Genomic DNA, 27534 nt, shown 5'->3' with positions numbered 1-27534 from the left:
CTTCGTGATCATGAGCTTCATTAGCGACACTTCTCGAAATGGGTGATGAACTTTCAATTCTTCGAAGGCAGCCTACCCTCTCCCACAGTGACACTTGGCATTTTTCAAAAGGTAGCTCTCAAAACAAGTCAACAAGCGGCCTTCTGCCACGTTCAGGATGAAGTATAATTCCTTCTAAGAATTAGAGGTGGCGTCAAAGCAGGGCCCGCATTCATGTTCGCGTAATCACGTGTTCACCGTCATTACAAGAGGATGGGGGAGCGTATAGGTTGAAAAAGAGGAAAGACTCGGTCTGGCCCTCTCGACGTCTCCCTCGTCTAAAATTTCCCCATTTTCTTCCTGCAACTCCCGCCATCCTGTCAGGAGAGGGAGGAAAGAGAGAGGGAGAGAGAATGGTGAGCTCCCCATCTCCGTCTGGCGCGGGGCTCGGATGTCAGGTACGGTGTTCCGGCTGCCGGGAAATCCTGAACGTTCCCGCGGGGATCAATGAGTTTAGCTGCCCCAGGTGCAAGCTCCCTCAGATGCTCCCGCCTGAGCTCCTGTCCAAGGGCGGCCGCGGCTCTGCCGCTGCTGCCGGCGCCGCGCCACAGGGCATCGACCCGACGAAGATCCAGCTTCCCTGCGCCCACTGCAAAGCCCTCCTCAACGTCCCTCACGGGCTAGCCCGATTTGCCTGCCCACAGTGCGGTGTCGACCTGGCCGTTGACCTTACCAAGCTCCAGCATTACCTCTCCTCCATGGCCAACCACCCATTGATGCTGCCGGCCTTCGGCGAAGATCCTGCTGAAGAAGTCAATGAGGTTCCTTTCTTAGTCTCTTTCGCCTTTCAATTTGGTTGTTTCTTCGGGTTGATATTTCAGGTCGGTTCTGTTTTGCTCGTTCAGGATCGCTGTTGACTCTGAATCTGACTTTTTTTCTCTTTTTCGTGTTGCATTCCATTTCCATCACCTGCTTGATTGGAATTAACTTAGCTTATGCTCGTCTTGCCCGTTCCTATAATAAAAACTGGCTTGACTAGAAATTGATATCGATTGTAAGCTTTTGGCAGGAGCAAAACAATTCATAATCTGCTAACTGTTTGCTGACGTGAAGAGATAATATGCGAAGTCGTTCCAACTATATTTCTCATTGGTAGACAATTGCCTCGTCGGTTTTGTACACAGACCAGCTTCACGAACTTCACTAACGAAAAATACGTGGATAGCCATCTGGATGAATTGAATAGTTCACATGATTACTTTATAATTTACACATAACTACACAAGAATAACATTGCATTTTTCTGTACAACAATATGCCTGGTTAGAGATGAACAGTCTAGCAACGTAAGGCCATGTTTTGATTGAAACTTGGGACTTGAATTTAATTGGCTTCCCCAGTGAGCGCCTGCATGTAGATATGTACTTTTAGTCTTTTACTCTTATTCATAGCTGTTATTGACCACCTAAGTGGAGAACCAGTTACTTGATTGAATTAAATGATTAACAGGGTCTTCACATCTTGCGCATAGATCTCCGTGTGAATACGTTTGTTATTCCTGCACACTGGCATCCTTGGTTAGATATAAACTAGCAAAGAGAGAGCTTCTAAACATTGTGACATTTGACTTGGGATCAGAGTGAGTTATTTATATTAGTTTATGGGATGCAGTCTGTCTCAAACATGGGGCCTTGAATATAGTGGGTTTCTCAACAATTCGTCTGCAGTCATACTTGTAGATTTCCAATTACAGTTATTGCCCCTCTCTTAGCTGACACATAATGCAGTTTTAACAGGATGACCTGTTCTCATCCTCTATTTTGTTCACAAATTTCTTACTGCCACCTCGAATAGGGGAAAGATAAAACAAAATACTAGTAAAATGTTACACTTCTTGACTATCCAATTGCGGTACTCTGAAATGCATATAGGGACAAGGAATTAGTAAGACTGGGCAAATAGCAAGGAACCTGGAAGTTGCTTTTGGTGACATCTGGAAAAATTGATTGATAGATTAAGGTCCTGGAAAGTCACCCTGATTATCTAGTTTTTAAGTTAGAACAAAAGGATCCAACCTTCTTTACAGTTTACACTTTGCGAAAAGTTGGGTAGACTCAACAGATAAGGTTATCTTGTTTACGTGAGAACACTATGGAGTCCGAGCTTGCAGAAAAGGACGTGTGCTTGCATGCGTATAGTGTTTGGACTTTCCACTGCAACCCTGCTGAGGTTTGCCCCAAAATTTTACTGCACATTTACATATACCAAAGGTGGTAAGAGCATCCCTTAAACATCAGGAAATGAATCCCAAAACAACTACCTAGTCAATGAACAAACCTAAGAAGTAGAGCAGCCACCTCAAAAATGGGGTTACAACATGGAATATGGACAAAAGTTATGTAGGTTAGTAACAAGAAATTCCTAGATTGCAAGTCAGAAGGAGCCCTGATGGCTTTGCTGAGAAGGTTGCACCATTTAGTGGGGCTTATAGAAATAGTAACTCCAAGTTGGATGTGAGGAACCCACTGCAACAGTCTATCAATAAGACCATGATTTGTTAGAAACCAGCAGTAGAGGCTGACCTTAAGGGGAACACTATTGTTGTTCAAAATTGCAAAGTCAGTCTTCCTTGCTTTGCACCCTACAACAGAGGAAATCTAGAGGGAATAGTGAGTATCTACAATAATTTGCCAGTGACCTGGAACAATATTAGTGGTTAACCAAACGTCAAGTTGGTCAAGTTTTGAGTAAGCTCCACCTGAGGAAGAAACACCTGAAGAGAGTAATATTGACTTTACATCCAACCAAATGAAGGTCCAGCCTGTTGAATTACAATAACATAAGTTCCCGGATGCTGTCTAGACTTCCTGCATTTCCAGACTTTACCTACAAGAAGAGGGGGAATTAGGAGCCAAGCATCGGCCATCCAGCCTGTGTTGAAAGAGGTAGTGGTCCTTTTCTTAGGTAAGTCCTGGAAATTATCCACTACTGGCATTTTTGTCTTAAATCTATAAAAGACATGTCTCCATATCTCTTTTCTAAAATTGCTGTGTATAAGGATGTGTGACACTGATTCCTCGTTTATCTCACATAGTATGCATCGATTAGGTAGCGGGATGCCATGACGGTCAACAGGCAATTTTCACAAACGGGAAAAGAAACCATTTGGAACTAGGAGGAGCTTTAGTAGACCATAGTTAAGAATTCTTGGGCTCCTCCATACATCATAGATGCCACTGCAACTCATTTGTTGAACCTCCCTTTGGCCCCACATGAGCCTGACAACCTGCTGTGCATTGAGAGAATTTGTGAGAAGGTGTTCAATTCAAGGAGATGATATTCTTCTACTCACAAAAGGAGCAGAAAATATAGTCTGGAGAAACTTTATTATTACAAAGCCCACAATGCTCTTTGGAAAACTGAATTAGTTCACCATTCCCCAAATGCCATGGGGTTAGATGGGCCACTTCTTACAATCCGCACAAAATGCCCTTCCAAGACCAAGAAATTCGACTAGAAACTTTAGCCACTCAAAGTCTGGATCTGGACAAATATTTATCTCTTATTGTCATCGCCCAAAGGGAAGATCCCAACGTAGCAGCCCTGGCTGCTAGTTGGATCATATGTGTGCGATTTGAGCATTGGAAGGTCCTTGAGGTTGCAACCTCCCTTTTTTGTAGGAAAACACAAATCTTCCCAACTTATAAGATGAAAATGATGGGATTATTCAGAGTCACCCCAAATGAAACTTGCTATTTGACTCGTCAATTTTGATAAGGTTCCCATGGGCAGCCTAAAAGCACGAACCTGATAATCAATAATTTGTAAAGTGGCAACCTTAACAAGGCAAAGTCTTCCAACATAAGATAGCGTTTTGAAGAAGAGGTTGACAATACTCTTCTTTGATAGCCCCTACAGACATTGGGAGACGAAGGTGGGAGAATGGGAGTCCTTTCACCTGCTATCTCATGCAAGTAAGAATATGATGAAGAACTTTGCCTGAAACTTTAAATTGAATGATTATGGTCTTGTCATCATTAATTTTCATACTTGCATTTGCTTCAAAAGCTCATAAAGACTGTTGCAGATTAATCACTACAGTAGACTTTGCTTTGCAAAAACAAATAATGTCATCAACATATGCCAAAATAGGAGAAAGTGACCTCATATCATAGCTCTTAATTTAGGAACTTGAATACAGTTGGTGGCTACTTCACACTTGAGTTTACAAATAAATATTTCAACTATGGTAAGGAAAGATATGGTAAGAGGGGATCACCTTGACCAAGTCCCCGATGGCTACAAAAAAACCTCCCCTCTCTGCCATTTATCACTACAATATAAGAAACAGTGGAGACACAGACATAATCCTGTCAACCCATGGACACACATACACATATACAAATACATTAGTGCTTCCCATGCCTGCCACAATTTTAAGCCACAAAAAGACATACTTTTTGCATGCATGTATTTTTGGGATCTTGTCTGTATAGCTATAAAGTAAAAGCACATAGCCACTGCACACTTGCACATGCACCACTAATATACATACACAAGTACAGTAGTGGTGCTCCATTATGGGTTTTTATGGCTTAAATTTGTGGCAAGCCTGGAAAAATAGAAATAGACAAAGAAAGCGGGCCAAGAGGAAATAAGTGAGAACAGGGGCAAACGATGTAGTAGAAACATAATAATGAGGTGAAATAAAAGAACAACAAAAAGGAATGAACGAGAAACACCAGTTATAAGTGTTAGTCATGTTGATATGACAAGATCTAGCGTTTTGTCAAGTTGTTGGATCTGTACTCTTTAAACTTTGAAGATGATTAGAGGAAGTGAACAGGGAAGAAGAAAAGGCTACAATGCCATGACAAAGTGTCCAATAGATGCTTCGAGGCTGGTCTTCCTCTATTATGAGACTAAGAATGATAGGTTAAGAGTTAAGACTAGATGGTGAATGGTGATATTTACTCTAGCCGTGGTACTCGTTCATATCCATCCATAAAACTTATAGCCACTAGCACATCTAGGATAGCAGTCAATGATCATATCTGCACTTCAACCAGTAAATTGATTGCACTCTGCAGCTGACTAGAAAATAGGTACATGTCTAGCTGCATTCTATCTTCTTTCACAAAACTATGATACTTTCAAACATTTTTTCTGAAATGATTACCTTTAGAATTGTTTTCATTGTTTTACACACTGTCACAAATATTGTGTTTTATTCAAAAAGAAACAATGAATATGTTAGATCTTAAATGCGAATTAGCCAAAAGAATGCCAGTAAAACACATCTTTTTGAAAAAGGTGCCAGAAAATAAAAAGCATGAAAAGAAAGGTTTTTTACTATTTTTTTGCATTCTTTTATTGCACGTGAGATATTTTTTAGTTTCTATTCAGAAAATTAGGCATATGAAATATGAGAGAGAGCTGAAAGGTGCATGTAATAATGGAGATTAAGTAGTAACAGATGTAATAAAGAAAAGGGAGATGGTTAACCAGAAAATTAGACGCAATAAAGAAGAGAGAGAGAGAGCCCACGTTCTCCTCAATTCATGAAACCCGAATCCCATGGCATTAACTCACTCATCCTTTACATCATGCAGCTAAGTAAATTGGGTTTAGCATGGGGACCAACAAAATTTATTACATCGTAATCCTACACATGACTATTATTTAATCTATACTATTTTTCACCAACAACCTATCATGTTTATCTAGTCATTTTCAATATCTCCTTATTAATTTTTTATTTATTTTACTTTTACCTAATTTTTAAGGTTTTTAATTTTTTTTAATATAAAAAATTGCTGAGATTTTCCCAAGAAATATAGTTTTCTTTATTATACTTGAGAAATACCTTGCTGTATGATACCCATAAACGATATATGTGACATTTGTTTTAGGAGTTCTAGTGACCCTTTCTATTCTGCTGCATGTCTGCTCCTCATTGAAAATGTTCTGTCTAGACCCCCATACACATCCAAGTCAACTAGCTCGTTAATAGGTTATTGCACTAGCCACTAACAAGCCTAAGTGAGCTAACTTTGAATCAATGTCACACAAGTGTTGCGTTTTTGGACCCGCACCCGCGTCGACGCGACGTGGGTGCGACCAGGATTCGCACCCAGAGACATTTAAAGTGAGTCGGGTGCGGTCTGCCGCACCCGACTATTTTTTCCAATTCTGGATGCGCACTTCATTCGCGTCAAAGGTGAGTCAGGTACTGTCAAACCGCACCATGGACATTTTCATCCATTTTTTGGGTTTTTTTTTCAAATTTTTATTTATGTAAAAATCAATTTAGGCATGATCTCGTGCCCTTCCCGCTGCTCTGTCTCCGTCCGCTGCTCTCTCTCCATCTTCTACTGAATGATTATGTCCTCCACCGGCGGCATCATCTCCGTCTTCGGTGAAATGGTTTAATTGCCCGTGGTTGTACTCAAAAGAACGATCAGACTGCTCCCCTGCTCTATTCTTCTTTCACATCTTTCCACTTCTTCTTCACTCACGAATGAAGCTGCATTTAGGAAGGTAAACGAAGGTAAAATCTCTCTCTCACTCTTTGCAGCAGTGTGTTTTTTTCTTTTTATTGTTTGATTCTGATATCACGCTCCGATTTTGATTTCTCTCTATTCTGTCTCGTCTCTCTTTGCCGCTCGATTTTGATTTCTCTCTGTCCTGTCTCGTCTGTCTCTGCCGCTCTTAGATTGTTTCTCTGAGCTCTTAGACTGTATATGTTTTCCATTTTCCATTTTCCCTGTATTCAGAGATTTGGAACAATTTTGAGAGGCTCATGCACGATGCAGCCTTCTCTTTTTCCGCAGACCAGCCTTCCCTAAAGGTCTATGTCTACGAAACTTGTTCAAAATTCAAACCAACTGCACAGGAAGGTGGTTTCTCCTCAAGTTTAACACATTGGTTTTTTCCATGGTCAATTCGTGCATCCATGGAACTGTGAACTCAAAACTAGAGTATATTTCTTGTTGAATTGATGATTGATAATGATATCATGATTTGCATTTGCAATTTTGATTTTTCTATTTGATAATTTTGTGGTTTATAGACAATTTGTTGTCATATATATTATATATATATTATAATAATAAATTAATAATAATAATAATAAATACCCTCGCCGCACCGCCGCACCTAAATTTTTTGAAATGTGCCGCTCCAGCATCCGCACCCGTACCCGCACCCCCACCCCGCACCTATGTGACATAGCTTTGAATGAGCACAACCAGATTTTACTTGGCTAATTAGTCCCAGAGCTGTCTCTTACTCACTTCTCATTAACTTGTTGAACCAAGTGCAGATGAACTTTGTGCAAGTTGAACTAATTCAAACCATGAGCTACTTGGTTTATTTTCAGCCCTATTGTGGCATTAGGAAGTTCTAAGATTTCATAGAAAATATATGGTTCAAGCGTCGATCGTAAGTACCATAGCAAACTTGTCTATGATATTTAACTTCACCTCAAAATTCAAACTGTTCATAAATTTCAGTTGAGATATCTGGTAAGGCATACTTGAGAACAATTAGAAGTCACACTTGAGTTTGTGGTGCGTGTGTGTACATTTATTTACTTGTTACAAGATATGCTTAATTTCGATCTGGTTTTATAAAATGTATTGATTTCTTACCATGTTTTTTTTTTGGTCTAATAACGGCCACTGTTTTTTTGATGTGACATAAATGGGTAACTTCTCTAAATGAGTCATAAGATCACGTCTACATGGTTCAGTTACAGAAGAAACACATTAGCTTATGTAGTTTGATCTGTCTACTCTTGTTGGGATATACCAATTTGGAAGACAATGGCCTGAAGTTTTGGTAAATATTGTGGCCTAAAAGGTAATCATGTTTCCTATAGGGTTCATTTGTCTATTCTGAGCAAATGATGAATAACAAATGCATCTGAAGTGGTAGATTTGCAAAAGCTATTAAGAATTACCATAAATAGGCATATCTTGGTAAGGAGCATTTCAATCTCTCTCCCTGTCTTTGTGTGTATGTGTGTGTGTAATATGAGAGAGAGAGAGAGAGAGAGAGAGAGATTGGATGGTGTGGCATCATGTTGCCCACCTTAAAACTGTTTGACTAAGCGATCAAATGATTAAAATATATTTATAAATGTTATTTACATAGTGTATTTGAAAACTACATATTTTGGTTCTCATCATGTCCATGTAAAACAAGATAAATGATAAATCAAGGGTGTAAAAGATCAATGGCTCAAATGCATGAAAACTTGATGGGTTAGACAATCATGATTTATTTCTTAAACACGTGACCCATGAATTTTAACAAAAAATAATGTGCTGAAACTGTGCATACACTCCAATCCCAACCGCTCATCCTGCAACCAACACCCCACCACCCCCTGTCCCCGTCTGACCCCCCCGAAAAAAAAAAAAAAAAAAAATGCAAAACAAGCAGTGGGAGGAGAACTCTATGTAGTCATGTTTCCTGTCCTGGACTGGAGAGAAGGGACAGTCCCTTCATGTTCGCTTCTCAGCAAGTGAGATGTGAGATTAGCAATACTTGAGGGATTATAATTGTTCCTGCCTTCACTTCCCATCCAGCGAGAGAAAAATGAAAATATGTCACATAGATGAAGATGGGGAACACAGATTCAACACTAGTACAAAAGGATTAATTACATTGTTTGCAATTTTAAATTTGGGGATATAAAATGAATGAATAAATGAGACTTCAATTAAATTATTAATTAGTAAATTTAAATAATTTAATATAAATAATTTAAAATATGTCACATAGATAAAGATGGGGAACACAGATTCAACACTAGTAAATTTAAATATTTAAAAATTGGTGAAAAGCAAATGGAATGGCATAGCACCCCCCCTTGACACTTATGAGAGAGAGAGGGAGACTACATTATGTTTTCTTAAGAAAGAGGGAGGGAAGGGAACATTGTTTCTCTGCAATCCTATCTTATGTCATAAAAGTGGCATGGGAGAGGGGCCTCCTTTCCCCCCTCTCTTTTTTTCAGAAAGAGAGAATGGCATGTTTGATGTATGCCAGAGATGGGACAGGTTACTGGCCTAATGGCCCCTTTCTCTTTCTTTTCAGGAAGAGTGAAGAGGAAGGAGGCATTTTTAACCTGCCCTCTTGGTTTTTTTTCCAATCGTATGTACAGACCTAAGAGACATGGTTAAACAATGTCTGATTTCAGAGATTTTTCTCAAAAAAGCAAAATTAAAAAAAAAATCTGTCTGAGATATATTTGAGAATGATCTTAGTGACAAGTCTTTTAACAATAATGTGGAAGTGTTATGATAACAGAGATGAATATCTTGGAATATTTGGAAAATGTTGGGGGTATTAGCAACTGGGCTTTTGAGTATTTAATTTTGGTTTGTTGAAAGTCTAAGATACACTTGTGCAGGGAAAAAAATTACATGATCTAGAAGACAAGTTGTCCTCTCCAACATATATGTGATACTTGTTGGCAAATTATTGCCTTTTGAGTACTGGTGCTTGCTTTTTAATACCGAATGGTGCTTTTTTAATTGTTTCTGAGGGATTATGTGGTCCATTTGTCTGTTTTACCTTGTAAGGCATATTAAGTGGTTTTTGCCTTCTGTGAGGTGTCAACTATGGTCCCGGACATTCTAATTTTTATGCTGTAAATGCTATCTGAATTTCAATTATTATTAACTGGGCAAAGATGCTTGGATGAAAGGAATTTATCTGATGAAAGCAGGATTGATAATTAAGTTTCCAGATCTAGGCATTTAACTATCGCCAAAGCATGATTCATGATTGTTTAAAATTTCAAAATGTTGCTGGTTTGACAGGTTGTTATTTACTATTGTTTAAATTGTTGCATTTGCTAATGGACTGATTGTTTAATAATATAGCAACAGACCTTTGAAAAGGACTTTCGAATATTAAAGAATAACTGACTCAGAGGATTATAATTTTATTTTGCTGGTTTTTGTACTTGTTGATGACAAGGATCAATTGCATCTAAAGTTCAATATTGTTCTTTTTTTTACTGAATTAAATAGACGTATCCTTAATAGTGAGCAAAATATTGAAAGCACAGGTAGCAGAAGACATGGAGCGAGAACAAGATGAGGGTGGAACTGCTGGAGAAACATTTACTGACTATGTAAGCATCTGCACAAACAAAAGCAAGGCCAATGCAATTTTATTTAAATCAGGACCAGTTCTTTTCCTTTTTGTTTTTTTTAACATCACGATGTTAATTCTTAGGTCAATTAAGAGAAATTAATGTTCTCTTAATTCTTTGTTAAGAGAATTGAACCTTTTAGTTAAAAGCAATTCTTTGTTCTCCAGCGGCCTTCTAAATTATCAATAGGCCCACCTCATCCAGATCCAGTTGTGGAGACCTCTTCATTGTCAGCTGTGCAGCCTCCAGATCCAACGTATGAGCTGAAAATCAAGGATCAGATTGTTAAATCTAAATCATTATCTTGTTTGCAGATAGAGACGATAGTCTACAGTTGCCAGGTTCATTCCAAATTCTTCACCTTCAAATTTTCCCCATTTTCTGTTCATTCCCATCCTTCTTTATTGAGGTTCCATTTGTTCTTCAAGGTGTACTTAACAAAATTGTCAGAATGGAAATATCTGTAGGCATATAGTCCTGGTAAAGCAAACTCTTCAACTGAATCAAATTTTTTTTTATCAAGCATAGGTTATCCAACGTAGATTGAGCATGTTAGAGTTATGAAATGATTGAGTTCCCGCTTCCATCTTCTGTCAATGATTCTATATTGATTCTAAACTGAATGTGTCATTTTGGTTTGGTTGTCCACAAAGACTTTTACAGTAATTAAACGACGAAGGTTCCTGAAGGTGTGTTTTCGATGATTCACCAAGCTCATCTAATCTGGTGGTACAGATGAACAAAATAAATCAAGTTCACTCCAGTTGGCTTGATAGCCATTATATCAATATGAACTCAAAAGAAATCATCTGATCATAAATTTTTGAGGATGCAAAATTTAACAGATTTTCATTTGACATTTGGCTTTTCTCTGATGGGCTTGAGAATATCATTTCTATTATTTAAATTTTCTAATCAGCATAAGTAAATGAAAACTGTTAACTTACTACGAGCTTAAGTGTTAATTACATATACATCACTGGAAACTTCACATCATGGTGCTCTGGAACCACACTTGTAGTGGCTGGTGATGTTTGAAAGTGTTGTGATTATTCAAGCTATGTTTTTTACAGAACAATGTTTGGAAAAGGTGTTCTGGTTCTCCCAAAAACTATATTCATATGCTAGTTACTTACCATTATTTCTATTCTATATGTTGGAAATTGGATAGTTATCTTTCTTTTTCTCTACCTTTTTTAAAAATTGGTTTTAATATGTCTTATATATCTTAAATTATTTGTCTACCTTTTTATAGTTTTCAAAAATCTTATATACTCATTAAGAAACCCATAATGTTGCAAGCCTTTTATTTTTATCTTGTTGGATATATGTGTCGTTGATATTTCTTACCATGTCTGGAACTGATTGAGGGTGCATGAAACCTTAATACCCCTTGCTCACCCGGAGGGTGCATGAAACCTTGCATAGTCTAACTGAATGATAGTTCTAGGCTGTTATGCTTGTTGACTGAAAGATGAGGCCTAGGCTGCTCGGGCTACTTGTTCCTAGAGTTATTGATGGGTATACATGCTTAATGTGCCATTAGAAACTTGAGGCTTGATCTGCAAACACATTTTATTAAGGAGGGCAGGAGGCATGTAAACTGATATGTTCGATGAGCATGCCAGAGAAACCGTATTTACCTATCCACTATCTTGTCTTCCACTCATAAGGTTGAGTTTTGACACAGAGACATGCCCAGCATCTTTCAAGTGGTGCAAGGGCAGGTTTTTTCATGGGAGATGGAGCTGGTGTTGGAAAAGGACGAACAATTGCGGGGCTTATATGGGAAAATTGGCATCATGGAAGACACAAAGCATTGTAAGTTCATTTCTGCTGCATGATGCTTGTTGCCATGCCTCTTGAAATTAGGCACCAGGTGTTGAGATTGGATTCTATGATAAGTTTCTTCTTCTTGCAGTACTTTTGATCTGGTATGATGAGATTTATATTTGCACATACTCAAGTCCACTTGCTTTTTTTTATTATATAACTGGTCTATTTATTGCATTTGTCATAAGGTGGATATCTGTAGGTTCGGACTTGAAGTACGATGCACGGCGAGATTTGGACGATGTAGGTGCTTCATGCATTGAAGGTACTATCTGTGCATTCAAACTCTTTTCGACTTCTAATTTTCCAGTTATATAGACCCCTTTTTATCCAAGTTTTGTGTGCTGTGCATTTTCAAGAGGATCTACAATTAACATAAACATTATGTTTATTTTGTTTTATCATTTATCTGTGTGATATTGCTTAAATGATCTCCTTCAAGTCCAATCATTAGGATGACAGTATATGTAAATGTCTAGTAGCATATTAGAAGTCCAATCATTATGAACGGTTGAATTTTGTAGTTTGAAACACATTTTAACAGAAAAAATGCATGCCTGCTACAACCTGAAACCTACCAAGAGTGGAATTGCAGATATCGAGAATGTGCAATCGTTGCTGCTGGTACTGGGACCATTGGAAAGGAAATAAATAGAAGAAGAGGAAAGAGAAGAAAAATTATATTAGCACAAAGTGAATGTTGGGTATGGCAGATCCTTGAGAAATGATACTACCTCAAATTGTTAGTGGAATATTGTGCATACCTGCAGGGGAAAAGAGATAGTTCAGGAGCAAATAAGATTGAACGCCACAAGAAAAAGAGTTACTGGACAAATATGTTGTGGTGGATCACCAAAGAAGATAGTGGCGTGGTTTTTGTAAGATGATACTCAGTGCAGCTACAGCAGCAGTGGAACTGCAGAACCCTTTCTGTTGTGTCCTAACCTTTCTCTATTTTGCTTATTCTTTCTCTTGGTGTGAATCATTTCGCAATTTTGTTTCATAAAACAGGTGGAGAATGATTTTGGCAGTGAGTAGAATCACAGGAACTGGTTGCTTCATTCATCCCTAACCTTTCTTTGTTTTGCCTTCATTCATCCATGTGGGACCCATCTTAAGTCAGAAGAGCAGCTTTCCATCACTGACAACTGCCTGCCATTCAAATGGCCTATTCGGATCCATTTTCCTTAGGCCTCTACTACATTCAAATGCACTTGATTTTTAAGCTTATACAGCCTGATCTCTACATCAAAAACATAAATTGTATGTCATTTTTACGTTTTTGAACATAGAATCCATGTGGTTAGACATGGGAATTGTGCGGCCAGGCTGTTGGGCTGCTTTGAACTGGTCAAACCCGGCAGCAGAGGCAAAGCTTGATTTTTTTTTTTTTTTTTTGAAAGGAGACTATGGTTATTGTATTAAAATCTCAAGGGTTGTTGAAGGCCCCCAGTTCTGCCACTGTTCTTCGGGTCCTTGTAGACTGACAATTGAGCTGGTTTGATGCGTCCAAATGTCCAACCCTGTATTGAAATTTACAACTATGAGAGAGGCACATGCAGTTATTAAAGAGAGGGAGGAAGACGAAAACTTCATTAGTGAAGCAATTATGGCTTCAGAGTGTCAGACCATATTATATGGGTCCGTTTTTGGTTTGCACAAAAGGACAAAAGATTGAGTTTGGCCTAGTTGCTCTCTAGCTGATTTACGTACATATGAGTAAAGATGAGACGTACAATAGATAAACTTTTTTTTAGTTGCCCAATGCATGTGGAATAGGTCCTGTTTTGTTTCTTATATGCTTAATCGTGCAAAGTACCTTATTTTCCAACTTGACTTAATTTTTCATCATGCCTTTTCTTACAAAATTCAATTTCCACAGCTCCCAAAGCATAATATATGGTTTCATAAACTTGGTTCTGATTTACTTTCAAGGTGAAACATTTAGTAATATTCCTCACTTTTGCTCATGTTGGCTGCAGTACATGCACTAAATAAGCTTCCTTACTCAAAGCTTGACTCTAAGTCAGTGGGAATTAAAGAAGGGGTCCTTTTCTTGACTTACAGTAGCTTGATTGCATCATCTGACAAAGGCCGTTCTCGTCTTCAGCAGCTGATACAGTGGTGTGGACCAGAGTATGATGGCCTTTTAATATTCGATGAGGTAAAAGCCTTATAAGTTGTTCTTGTTCTTTGTCATGAAATCATGTAACATTTGTTCAACTCCCACATGCTCTTTCTGCTCTTTACATGGCAGCTTTGCCTAGCCTCCCTCTAAGCTATCCAGTTCATTCAAAGCATGAAAACAAAATCATCTTGTTTCCCGTATTGTAGTTTTTTTGCTTGAGAACATTTCTCTTCTTGGTACTGCCAAGATCGTACTTATAATGGGAGTTACTGTCTGCTTCATAACACTAGATTCTTTTTTAATCACAGTGTCACAAGGCAAAAAATCTTATCCCGGAGGCTGGTGGTCAAGCAACTCGTACGGGTGAAGCAGTTGTCGAAATTCAGGTTAAGTCCAATTTTGTTACTTTTCTGGATGTCTTGTACGTGAATCATGATGGGATCTGTAACCATAGGTTTGTAGTCAGTAGTCACTAATGTTGGTTGATTTGCAATGAAGTTCTACAAGAAGAAAGTACTGAGGAGAACTTTATCCTTATGAAAAATTTTCTTTGCTGCAATTGCTTAGCTCTTAAATTTTCTCCTGTTTACTTTTTTGATTGCTCACGCACTTGGTTATGCTTCATGCTGGAGCCTTGTTATGTAGTATGAAATATCTTTCAAACTTCTAAGTGCCTACTCCTTTCAGATATGATTGTTCAACCTTTGGTCATCACTTCATGTTTGTCAACATGTGATGTTTATGTATGTAGTGCTTTAGATTATGGTTTTTTCAATCGCAGTATTAATTGACTATTTTCTCTTGCTTCAATGCCCTTTGCAAGAATTACAATTGCCAAATATGATGATCGAGCAATGAATAATCAATCATGAACCAAGATTTCAACCTAATAAGCTGGAGGTTTTAGGTGTAAGTCGGAGGTAAATTGAAGCTTGAGGCAAAGGCTAATCAAGAGTCTACAGCGGGAGATAGTTACTCCACTGGTGAAAATTATCACTCTGCTAGTTGTTCATGAATTATGGTATTTGATGGCTTGGACTTCTGTTACTTAGATGATATGTTACATAAGCAGTTTTATTGACCCAAGACCTTGATTTTAACGCACAGCTGAACACCAGATGCACATGGTTGCAGGTAGATATGCGATTAAAAAGTGACCCTTTGAAGTTTAGGGGTCTCGAAAGGAGGACATAGTTTTATTCTTTGGGGTACATGGACATTAAATGTTCAGGTAGGGAACAATTGTCATAGAACACATAGTTCAAGGCACAAGACAGTCCTTTGTTTGGAGAAAAGGAAGTCTGGTTTGGAACAGGCTATTTCTGGTAAGGAAGCAGGGTTTGCTTCTGTAAAGATAAAGTGAGAATTCAACATACATACCGAGAAAACAATGCCTATTAAGAACAAAAGAACCATAACTAAGGATGTTCAGGAGCTGAATTTGAGTCATGCTGGGCCAGCTCTAGCTTAGCTGATGAAATATCAAAAAATGTTTTTTTTTTCCCAAATTTGAAATGCAAATATGAGCAGAGAGGTTTCAAGCGCAGCTTTACACTTTATAGACAAATAGGCAATAAGTACTCCAACATTATTATTTATGATGTTAGTGTTAAAGATCCTATGTAAATGTCTGTGTGTGTGTGTGTGTGTGTTTGCTGTATGTGCTTGCTCGTGCCTAAATGACTCAAGTCTGAATGGCTCAAAATGAGTTTAGCTCTCGACTCAAGGTTAACTTGTGCACTCCTAATCATGACACCTTAGAATGATAAATAATTTTGATACCCACAATAATGGAACCTGATATTTCATTTCTCAAAAGCTGGTGAGTACATTAGAAGTGGAATGGCATCTAGGTATGGAGAGATGTCTTCCATTAATGTTGCTGAGCCTGAGCAACATGATATGACAAACTAAGTAACAACATCCCATCAATGTACTGTGGTGCCCTAGGATATGGATGGGCAGAAATCTGTGTCACATGGATTTGGCCATCAGTTCTGAATTGATTTGGATGCAAGTATAGTCATGCGCGGAACATGGATTTGGCATAGGCCATCAGATCTGAGTTGAGTTGGATGCAGGTATAGATCACTTGAATAAGATGCGAAAACTAGAGCTATTGAAATTAATAATTAAAGTATATTTTTTAAAGCCTAACCTTATAGCTATGATTGTAAGAGTGATTTGATGAGAAACATATATTAAGTTAGTTTTTTTCTTACTTAAATATTTTTTTTTAATTGTAAAAAAATTAACGGCTCTTATGACATCAAAATTTTGATAGCATAAAGATCAAATATTTTACAAAAATGACTTCAACTAAAGCATGATTATATTGTTTATAATTTATATACACATTAGAAGGTTGACATTTTGTTTGGAACACTTTTTAACATGAATTTAAGAGGTCTGGTTTTTATGCTTTACCCAAGTGGTCTAGTACCTGCCAATCACTGGTATATATATAGGAAAACTGAATGGTAATATTCAATTTATTGGGACATCTAGGGACATCAAATCTGAACCGCCCGATCAGATTTGATCGGACGGTTCAGTTTTGTTCCCCTCTTTCTCTCTCCTCCCTCCTCTTTCTTCCTAACTGCTGGCCCTGTCGGCGGGCCAGCCAGCCGGCGCTGCTCGGCTGGCCCACCGGCGATGGCATGGGAAGGGCCGCTGGGCCTGCCCAGTTGCCCTCCACCCATGGTCGGGTGGAAGGAAGGGTGGAGTGCTGGCAGGCACACCCTGCCGTCACTAGCGGGCTCCCCTGCTGTCACTGGTGGGCCCACTGGTCCTCCCCCTTCCTACCATCGGAACTCCGGCAGCCGCCCGTGGGAATGTAACAACATTTTTGAAAAAAAAAATGTAAAATTTGGTGTAAAATTTTGAATAGTGACTCTAGAGTCACCATTTGGTCACTATATATATTAGCTAGTGTCAAGATATTAGGCTGTCCAGACACATACTTTGCAAAATGATTCATCCATGTTTATTGGCCACAATTTCAAACTTATTTTTCACAAATCCAATCATGTAGATGAGTCAGAATGTCCAAAAATGTTAGGATTGAATATAGAAATTTAATCTGTAGATTGGATTTTATAAAGGTTCTAAATAAATAGTCAGCTTTAGCACTTTATGATTGTCTCTAGTCTAAATGCATGCTTATGCAGAGACTCGATACTAAACAACCTGGTGTAGCATGAATTTGCACTGTTACATTGTTGAGAACCTATATATGATAATATGAAGTTGGTATTTTTTCTCTTAGTCTCTTGAATTCTTTCCTTTTGCTTCTTTTTTGTGTTGGAGGAAGTTGAATATCTTCTTCAGTTACCGTAACATTATCTGAGAAGTTGGTAGCCTACAGTTTTTATTGGTTCAGCTTGTACTTGCCAACATAGGCTGCTAGACTTTGGTAGCTGAAGCTACCTTTTTTGTGTATATGCAAAAATTTGCTCTTGATCTTATATGCCTAGCTACCAATTGATCATCATAGCTTTTGCAGGCACGATTGCCAGAAACCCGCGTTGTTTACTGTTCTGCAACTGGTGCTTCTGAGCCACGAAATATGGGTTACATGGTACGGCTTGGACTCTGGGGAACAGGAACAGCCTTCCCTCAATTTCACGATTTCTTAGGTTTGCTGCCTTTTCCTTTGCTGCTTAGTTACAGTTTGTGGCTGAGGCTCCAAATATTATGAATAATCAGATCTATCTGCCAAAAGGGGCAAAGCGTTTTGTTCCTGAAAAAGAAATGTGTACATTTACCACTTAAACTATGGGCTGTGGAATTGTGAATTTTGAGCTAGTACTGGAACCATTTATTTTGCTGAGAAGCTCTATGCCAAATTCGAGGCATGATAAAGTTCCTTCAAAGTGCAGGCTGGTAATAGAACAAAGTAGTACAACTTTGTCTCTGCTCCCAAGTTCTTTGGAATTGCTCGGAGCTCAAGGCTGCACCTGCACCTCTACCTTCATTTATGTGACAGCATCATCCATAACCGTAATTTTTAACCCTCCCTTCCCCCTACAACTCTACAAGTAAATCATAGTTGTACTCATCATTGTTTTTGCATTTTCATCTTGTCGCAAGTTGGTGGCTTGAGGGAGATGCATCAAAGGATGCCTTCTAAGATGATCTCAGATAATATCTGAAGACCAAAGGTCCATAATTGGTAACTGTTTGAATAAATCAGAGTCAAAACTGGTTAAAGAGGATCAAGTTCATATCTGTATAAATTAAACAAGGTTTAGAATCTAGACCATCCTAACAATTGTTTAGTCTAAATAATCTAAACTAAGTATACTCCTAATCCTTAAAAGTAGCACAATTCTAGAATGACAACCTAGAATTCTACTCACCTAATAACCACCATGAAACTCAGCTCTCCTGCTTTATTCCAGCCCAACCTGTCAAAATGTCTCTTCATCCCTAATTTTACCCATTTTTGCTTCCTAGGTATATTTTAAAGTTAGTAAATAATTACATTCACTTAAATGATAATGTAGGTGCTTTAGAATGTACCTTTATGTAGAATATCTTATTGTGATATGGCATTTTCACTGCTGATTAACTTGATGTTGGCAGAAAGCAGTTATTTACATGTAATCTTGGTTTATCTTATTTCCATTTTTCCATATGGTTGACTTGTATGTATATAGTCATTTAAGTCATCTGGCCATTATTATTTTCTTCGCAGCTGACATTAAGGCATGCTTTTGAGTTGTTAAAGCAAGAGTTTTGGTGCTTAATTTGTAATTGGTGGGTACCAAAGTGTTGTGTTGCATCACATTTGTCTGAGATTGGTAAGATATATATAAATTGATTAATTTTGGTCATGAATTGTGTGAATGAAAATCTAAGCTCGTAGTCAAGGCATATGCCATGGACGACATGTATCGATCTTCAATTCTCTTTCTTTTTTAGTATGTCTGTGTTGACTATTTACTTGGCGTCATGTGTTAATCTCATTTTTGCTTTTGGTTAGAAAGTTGATGAACTCTCATGTGCTTTGTTTTCAGGAGCCCTTGAAAAAGGTGGTGTTGGTGCATTGGAGCTTGTTGCTATGGATATGAAGGCGAGGTTGGTAGATTCAAGTACTAGCACAAAGCACTGTATTGGTTGATGACTTGATCTTATTACTTTTTAACATGTTGATCACTTTATGTATAGGGGTATGTATGTCTGTCGAACTCTCAGCTTTAAAGGAGCTGAATTTGAAGTTATTGAAGCTCCACTGGAGGCAGAGATGATGGTAAGTTCAATTTTTTCTTCAGAATGTTTGACCATAATGTTAATTGAAGGATAATCAAGCCATGCTATGGCAATTTGTCTTCTTTTCTCTTCCAAATGAAGGCGTTACAGCGGCTATGTTTACTGATTCTTGATATGAATTTGAATCTGGAAACTGTTTATCTGCTTTTTCTGTGCTTATGCACCCACCTTAAGCATTGTTTGTGGTTTTCTAATGGGAAGAGCAGATTTCTTTTTTCTGGTTTGGACAATTGTATCTCAGTTGACATTCATGCAACTGGCACAGGCTTATCTGCATCGTCATCATTTTCTTTTGTTGATAACTTGATATACAATAATTGTGTGTTTCGGAGATTCCTGCCTGTATCATATCTTCCCCTTCTCTATTTGATCAAGATTTTGCCTTCAACCTCATCTATTTCTCTTCCATACCAGGATGATGGAAACAAAGTTCTACTTGTTAGGGAAATTTTATCTGATTGTGCATTGTTTTTGTGTGTTTTGTGTGTGCATGTGCGGTATTGAACTTGCAAACATTTAGAGTATCACTGCTTGGTGGCATGCAGCAGGCATGATAGCACATGGGGGTGGAGCTGGGAATTTTTTGTCGCAGGGGCGGAACTATAGTTTCAAAATTTTAAAAGGGGTGGAAATATAATTTTTTCAATTTTTTTGTATATGCTAAAACTAAAATTTTTAAAATTTACAAGTAAAGTTTTGATTTTTTTAAAAATCTGAAGGGGGACCATGGCCCATGCCTCCGCCCCTGAGTGCACACTTTTCCTAGCTGACATTAGTGCATACCTTACTAGTGATTGACGTGATAACTTCCTGTTGACTGTAAATGGTTCAACTTGACATGGTCCGTTTATACTTTTTCTTGTTATTAAGTATGTTGAAGCCATTGGCCACTTTATCAAATTGGGACCTTACATGGTTTCCATTGCTATTGTCAGGTGCTTCCATAAGAAAAAGGATAGTTGGAATTGATTCTGGTATTATCTCAAATGTTTCAACCATCGTCTAGGGAATGCAATATGCACTGAAGAAGCTCCTTGTATTGTATAGAGTTTGGAGGATCATAAAAAGAATTTTGGACCTGGCTATCCATAAATGCACCTACCCTCACAGCTTTTAATTGAAGATTTCAAAAACTAATTTTTTTCTGAGGGGCATGCAGTTCAAAGATTGGAAAAATTGTGTTTTCCAAAAATAGACATGCTTAAAAGGGAATGAACTAGTCTTGGGCATCATCTAAGGCAGTTATGACTGGCAATATGTCCAACTTGGGGGTGATTGACATATTCTTGATATCTATTTTTTCCCATATTTTTTTCATTTTTTGATGCTTAAAACGGATGAATTAGTTTTCCTTGGCTCTCATCCGATGGCAGTTATGACTGGCAACATCTTCAACTGGGGGATGCTAGGGACGATTGGCATCCTTTTCCCATCTATCTACATGTGTATAACATTGTGATGCTTTGTGTTCTAACTCTTCTAAGCAATGACATAATCCAGGGATATAATCCTAAACTTGTAATGTTATCCTTATTGTATGTTTCAATGCCTTTGTATGCGAACAAAGCAGCACTGGGACTTCATTTTTAAGTTGCTGGTAGATCCTTTCTTTCTTCTCTCCTAAGTCCTAGTACTCTTTTTTATCTTCTGATGTCCACTGCCTTTGGAACCACATGGCCAAAGCCTGCCCTCGAACCAAGACAAGTTAGCAACTTAGCAACTGGCATACTATCTCTCTCTCTGTATATGTACACACACACACACACACACACATAGAGCGTGTGGTCCATTAGTCCCATTTTGGGAGTGGTTTCTTCACCCCCACTTTTTCCTCTCACTCTCTAACCGACTCTCTCTCCCCATCCTATTAACTGGCATACTATCTCTCTCTCTGTATATGTACACACACACACACACACACATATAGAGCGTGTGGTCCATTAGTCCCATTTTGGGAGTGGTTTCTTCACCCCTACTTTTTCCTCTCACTCTCTAACCGACTCTCTCTCCCCATCCTATTTTTCTCTGTTTTTCTCTCTACAACCATCTGACCCACCTTAGGATTTGAGGATCATAAGGGGAAACTTGACCTGGAAAACCAGTCCCAAAAAGAGACTGGTTGAACTGATTACCCATATGCGTGTGTGTGTGTGGGGAGGAAAAGAAAGTTAAGGAGAGAGAGAGGCTCTGAGGAAGAGTCCTTTCCCCATATCAAATGAAAACAAAAATTAAAACAAGGCTCAAGAAAAGCATGAGATAGATAATTTATGAGAATAATTTAGTCAGCTTGTGTGTTTGCAGCTCATTCGACGACACTGAACTTGAGTTAGAGATTGAGTATAATGTTCATGGCAGCAGTTGACTGCTTTTACGTGGTTGTTGATTCAAGTTGGCGAGTCAAAACCACACCTACACCTGCACCATCACCTGATGTGGGTGCAGCAGTCCCTTTAATGTAGAACTTGGCAGTGTGCTGAAGTGGTATCAACTAACAGCTACCATGGTAGTGAAAATAATCATGTGTATCTCATTTTGTTTACCGTGTTCTGTTGTTTTTATACATCCCATTTCCTATTTTTGTGCTAAGGGTTATATTGTTCAGAAACAAGTAAAGGTGAGAGGAAATATGTTCTTACTTCTTTTGCTTTTTGGATGTTGTCTTCAGAAGTGTGTAACTAGAGAAACTCTACATAAATGTGGGGGTGATTTTTGTCATATTTGATAAAATTCGGTTTCCTATGTAGTATGTAGTAGACAATAGACAGTGCACATAATACTTGCTTTGGCTACAATAAATGTGGGCAATTAACCATATGGGCCTGACTTGTTGTTAGGGATATAAGAGGTATGGACAGGTTCAAATAAACCACTTTACAAATCTAACCTAATTGGGTATCCTTCACTTGGATTCAAACTTGGACATGCACCTGAATTTTCAAAACAGAGTCCAAGATTCAACAGACATACAATCCAATATTTACACATACTTGGATGAATTAGGTGTCAGACTTGGTCTTAGATTTGGTCAGCTGAACAGTGAACAGCTTATATAGTTGAAATTGAAGTCCTGTTAGTATCACATATATCTACAAAATGGAGGTTTTTTTTTTCCAGATAAAGGAAACAGCATGATATTTTCCCAGTATTATTGTTGAGAACTACTTTGGTGACAAAATGTGATGTTCTTCTGACACTGATGATATTGGTGGCCATGGTTTTCTTTTGTTTTCTTGTTATCTACAGCTTGTTAATAAATTTGATGTTTTTTGTTTTTTCACATCACACAATGAAAATTCTCCTCTGGCCCACAGGACATGTACACAAAAGCTGCAGAATTTTGGGCAGAGTTACGTGTTGAGCTTCTGACAGCAAATGCTTATCTTTTTGATGAAAAACCTAATCCTAGCTTGTTGTGGCGGCTTTATTGGGCCAGCCATCAGGTATCAACATGTTTACATCCTTAATGCTTATCTCATAGATTCATTCTATGAGACACAAGGTACTCATCTGGTTATCATATGAAACTATTTGTGTCCCTAGCGTTTCTTTAGGCATCTATGCATGGCTGCAAAGGTGCCTGCTGCTGTGCGGTTGGCCAAGCAAGCATTGTTGGAAGACAAATGTGTTGTGATTGGACTACAGAGTACGGGGGAAGCTCGAACAGAGGAAGCTGTCACGAAATATGTATTATCCTTTATTATTTTTATCTTTTATTTGTTATTATAACTTTTCCCTCCTTCACTTCTAGATGTTTGTGGTTTTCATGTTGAGCTGGTTAATCTGTGTCTCTTATTAGGGGCTTGAGATGGATGATTTTGTCTCTGGACCACGTGAATTGTTGCTAAAACTGGTGGAAGAAAATTACCCTTTGCCTCAAAAACCAAATGTTTTTCCAGGTAAGACAAAAAAGGCATCCTATTTTTCTACTTTACCATAGGCCGCTTCACTTTTGTAATATGCTATTTGAAAGCAGGTGAAGAAGGTGCTAGAGATGTTCAGCGCAAGAGGCACTCAGCATCACCTGGTATCTCGTTTAAAGGAAGAGTACGAAAAGTTGCCAAATGGCAACATGCTAGTGACAGTGATGGCAATGGTGATATCTTTAGTGAGTTTCTTCGGATTGAGCACCTCCTTTACCTTAGTGTGTTTGATTTCCAGTATCTTGAGTCTGAACTTTTCATGTGCATTTTGTAAAATATTAAGGCATATCAAAAAAATTTTGTTAATTACCTGACATGATTTTCAGTTTCTTTGTCAGTTGTATCTTATAGTCTATGTTACATGGATGTGGGGTGCGGGTGCGGATGCAGATACCGGTTTGCATCCCAAAAAAATTGGGTGCGGGGGTGCTGCAAGGGTATATATATATATATATATATATATAAATATTATATGTATAAATATATGGTTGTTTTTTTAGCTCAATTTGTCCTTTTTTACTTTCATTACTGTAAATAAAGAGAGGGAGAGAGAGAGAAGGAAAAAAAGAGTTTTTTTTTTTTATAGGAAATAACATAGGGTACGGTTCGGGTGTGAGTTGGTGCCGCATCCACACCTGCACCCGCACCTGAGTCGCATCCGCACCTGTGTCGCATCCACACCTGCGTCAACACGACGTGTGTAATGCATCCTTTCTGAAGAGTCCGTGTGACATAGCTCATAGTATTGTGATACAAGTGCACTCCATGCTGCTTAATTTCCTGGTCTACACAACCATACTGTGCTATGGTGGCCAGTTCTTTTAATTACTTATGAGCTTTTACTTTCTTTATGTCCTTTGCAGAGGTTGCTAGTCATTGCTTTTTTGTTTCTCAAATGGCCTAAGTAGGTGCTTTACAGAGAAATTAAGATAATGTGCCCATCATTTTCTAATCTCTTGCTGCTTATAGGTGTTACGTAATGCTTTCAATTACTCATCATCTTATTGGTATAACCAAATGAACAAGCAAATGCATGTCCACATATTGACAGTTTAACACAGGTCAAAATTTGTTTTAGCTTCTGCTTTGCCACTTGCGCTCTCAGATGTTCAAAAGGTTTGAACTGTGGGGTGTTATAGCATGATTGTGACACCTGAGTGCACACACACAGACACACACACACACACAGAGACACACATAGATATATACATTCAATTTCGATGACATGTAATATCTTGATTTTAGCTCCCATAATTTAGAATAATTTAGTGCTATCTCCGTTTCTCATTCTCTCTCTTTTACTCTATATATATGTCCAGTGTTTGTGCATCTCACATGGGGTGGTGCTGAGACAGGTGCAATGCAGTTCAGAAAAACTTGTGTGGTGTGGGGACAGAGCCTTGTGAATAGATAACTGAATATATAATAATATAGAAATGATAGGTGGCAGAGCAAAAAAAGCAATTTTTTATGACACTTAAGTCGCTAAACAATTGATCATATGAGTTTGTGACTCATTTGGTAACACCAAACTCCAGCTAAAGTCAAGTCTAATGTGTGTATAAGTAGTTGATTGCACTTTTCGTAGCTGATAATTGCATTTAAGGAGTTGGAGAAGCATCAACATCTGGTGCGCATATATATATATATATAGGGACTGGTTTGTTACCCCAGTTTTCTCTTTATCTTACCTACTTTTTCTCTCCCCCTGATTCTCTTTTTCTTTTTCCCTTTCCACAAACTATTCTCGTTACCTAAGGATTCGTGGATCTATATATCTACGTATATATGTATGTGTCAGTGGGGAACCAGAAAAAAAATTTGATGGCCACACGTTTATACTTTTTACAAATTTTTGGGAGGGGTGGAGTCATAATTTCTGCAAATTTTAAGGAGGATGTAAGGATTGTTTTTTAAATAATTAGGCTTTTGATTTTTTGGTTTTGGTTTTGGGGGGGGGGGGGGGGGGGGGAGGTGTCTGCTTCCCTTAGTATATATATACATACATATTTCATGATCATTTTATAATTTTTGAACAGCCTTTAATGGTAAATGTTCTGAAGAGGCTAATATTTTTAAATTAAAAGCTAGAACAGGCAGTCTTTGGAATGTGATAGTTTGATATATATCATTAAAATATTGGTACTAAACTGTGAAATTGTGCACAAATGGACGTGCACCATGCTGTTTATTGCTGTAAAATTGTGCACAAATGGACGTGCAGAAAGCCACAAATGGACATATGTCTAATGCTTGAATAGTTAACTTGTTGATTGATGGTTCATCATGCCCTAGGTTAACTATAAAATTTTGGTGACTGACTCAAGAATCTATCAGCTGTACCATGTATGCCTACTGTATCAATATGATTCAATTAATATAGTTTTGGAAGTTTGAGTTTTCTCTTTGTAGCGTATAATATGGTAAATTTGGCTAGTTCTGGGCATTTATGTTGTCCTTGTGGATCATGCATGCAGGCGACTCTGAACATGAATCTACTGAATCTGATGAGGAGTTTCAAATCTGTGAAATCTGCATGACTGAAGAGGTCTGCCTCCTCTCTGTGAGCACTGCTTCTGATGCTTCCTAGATTCTCTTAAATCTGAGGTTCCCCATACTATCTTTTTTTAGGAAAAGAAAAAGTTGCTCTGCTGCTCCTGTTGTGGCAAACTAGTCCATTCTAGTTGTCTAGTTCCACCTTTGGTGGACTTGCCAGTAGACAAGTGGTCATGCCCTTCATGCAAGGAGGAGACAGATGATTACATGCAACAACGTCAGGCTTACTTGGCTGAAATTTCAAACAGGTGTGTATTATAATTATTGTAGGAATTAAGTGGCTACACAAACTTTGAGAAGTAACATAATGGGATGCCTGCGACAGGTATGAAGCTGCCAAGGAGCGCAAATCAAAAATATTGGATATAATACGTTCACTGAACCTTCCAAATAATCCTTTGGATGATATAATTGACCGGGTAAATGTCACCAATGCTATCACGTTTCTTGGTGATTTCTTTTGATCCCTTTTTCATGTGTTTTATCACTTATGAGATTTGATGTACTTATTTCCATAATTTCTAATTTATATTTTTCTTACCGTAGCTTGCTGAAGTCATGCATTAGGAATACTATGCCCACTTTGCTCCTGTACCAAGTATGGTTTACATGAGACTATGCTAATTTTGTTCAAATTGGTGGATGTGTTAGCACATCTTGATCAGTTACAATTTGTGAAGTAGTTATGTTCTCTGTCCATTTTTGTTTCTGCATCTACGAGATGAAATATTCTATTAAAACAAATTTGTAGTTTACATTGTACTCATAGTCTCATAGTAACATGCTTTTCTGATCTTCAATTTGAAGGATAGTTCTTGTGTTGTATTATGTAATGTGTTAATATTAGTTACTTATGAGTTATGAGATATATGTTTTCACTTTTCTGTTATATGATCTAAAATATTCATCTTCATAAACTTTGATTGATCTCATTAGATCGGTGTTATCTGTATCGTATAACACGTAATAGGTTGTCAAAACCTATATGATATGCCTCCAATATACATTTTTCATGTGTATCGTAGGTGTACTGTCTGTATCTTATGATACAGTGAAATTCTTAAAAAAGAGGCACAGTGCCCCTTTTGATTGATTTCTTTTTTAAAAGTTAAAGCCACCTCTTCCCCTCCGTTTCTAACATTTCTAAGTTCTAAGAGCTCTGGGAGAGACACTTTTTTACTGGTTTTGGAGAGAAATTGCGAAATAAATCATCTGTTTGATGGAGAGATCACTGGTTTGAAGGGGGATTTGCTCACGGGAAACCCATTTGTCTTTTGAAAAAAGCTCTTTTGTTTTTCTTCTTCTACAAAAGGTATATAATATCTCAATTTAAAGTTTTAACTTTTAAGTACATTTCAATTGTTTTGTAAAGTTATTTGTTTTATTTTTTTAAGGTGTGGTCAGCAGATTATGAGTTATGAATGATAAATCATGAATATTCATTATGTGTGTAATGAATTTTTTATATAGCACACACTTTTCATGATATTTCTTAATTTTGTCTTTGTTTCTGATTTTTTATGAATTAAAAAATAGTTTTACGATATGTTTATGATAATTACGATACATTACGATGCAGTTACAGGTCGGTCCGACTGATATACTTTACGATATGCCTTTTACAACATTGCATTAGATAGTTGCTTTGCCTTTAAATTTTATGTTGTAGGACC

At 37.8% G+C, this 27534-nt stretch overlaps 1 protein-coding gene across 2 annotated transcripts in view; it reads left to right on the top strand.

Moving 5' to 3' along the window:
* The first annotated feature begins 278 nt into the window (after nucleotides 1-278).
* Nucleotides 279-27534, top strand: part of LOC116267505 (protein FORGETTER 1) — a 73743-nt gene continuing 46487 nt past the window's right edge. The window contains exons 1-17 of one of the 2 annotated variants that reach the window (XM_031649255.2): nucleotides 279-800; nucleotides 10064-10129; nucleotides 10318-10491; nucleotides 11841-11971; nucleotides 12172-12248; nucleotides 13966-14147; nucleotides 14420-14497; nucleotides 17617-17749; nucleotides 19133-19193; nucleotides 19284-19365; nucleotides 22697-22825; nucleotides 22926-23069; nucleotides 23182-23281; nucleotides 23359-23490; nucleotides 25783-25853; nucleotides 25937-26109; nucleotides 26187-26280. In XM_031649255.2, coding sequence (XP_031505115.1) covers nucleotides 393-800; nucleotides 10064-10129; nucleotides 10318-10491; nucleotides 11841-11971; nucleotides 12172-12248; nucleotides 13966-14147; nucleotides 14420-14497; nucleotides 17617-17749; nucleotides 19133-19193; nucleotides 19284-19365; nucleotides 22697-22825; nucleotides 22926-23069; nucleotides 23182-23281; nucleotides 23359-23490; nucleotides 25783-25853; nucleotides 25937-26109; nucleotides 26187-26280 — 2235 coding nt within the window. In that variant the 5' untranslated portion in view covers nucleotides 279-392. Of the gene's footprint in view, nucleotides 801-10063; nucleotides 10130-10317; nucleotides 10492-11840; nucleotides 11972-12171; nucleotides 12249-13965; nucleotides 14148-14419; nucleotides 14498-17616; nucleotides 17750-19132; nucleotides 19194-19283; nucleotides 19366-22696; nucleotides 22826-22925; nucleotides 23070-23181; nucleotides 23282-23358; nucleotides 23491-25782; nucleotides 25854-25936; nucleotides 26110-26186; nucleotides 26281-27534 lie in introns of those variants that run through there. The other variant, XM_031649257.2, reaches the window with a different exon arrangement.

The sequence above is a fragment of the Nymphaea colorata genome, chromosome 14, assembly GCF_008831285.2.
Source record: "Nymphaea colorata isolate Beijing-Zhang1983 chromosome 14, ASM883128v2, whole genome shotgun sequence".
Classification (NCBI taxonomy): Eukaryota; Viridiplantae; Streptophyta; class Magnoliopsida; order Nymphaeales; family Nymphaeaceae; genus Nymphaea; species Nymphaea colorata.
This window is presented reverse-complemented; position numbering and strand designations above follow the sequence as displayed.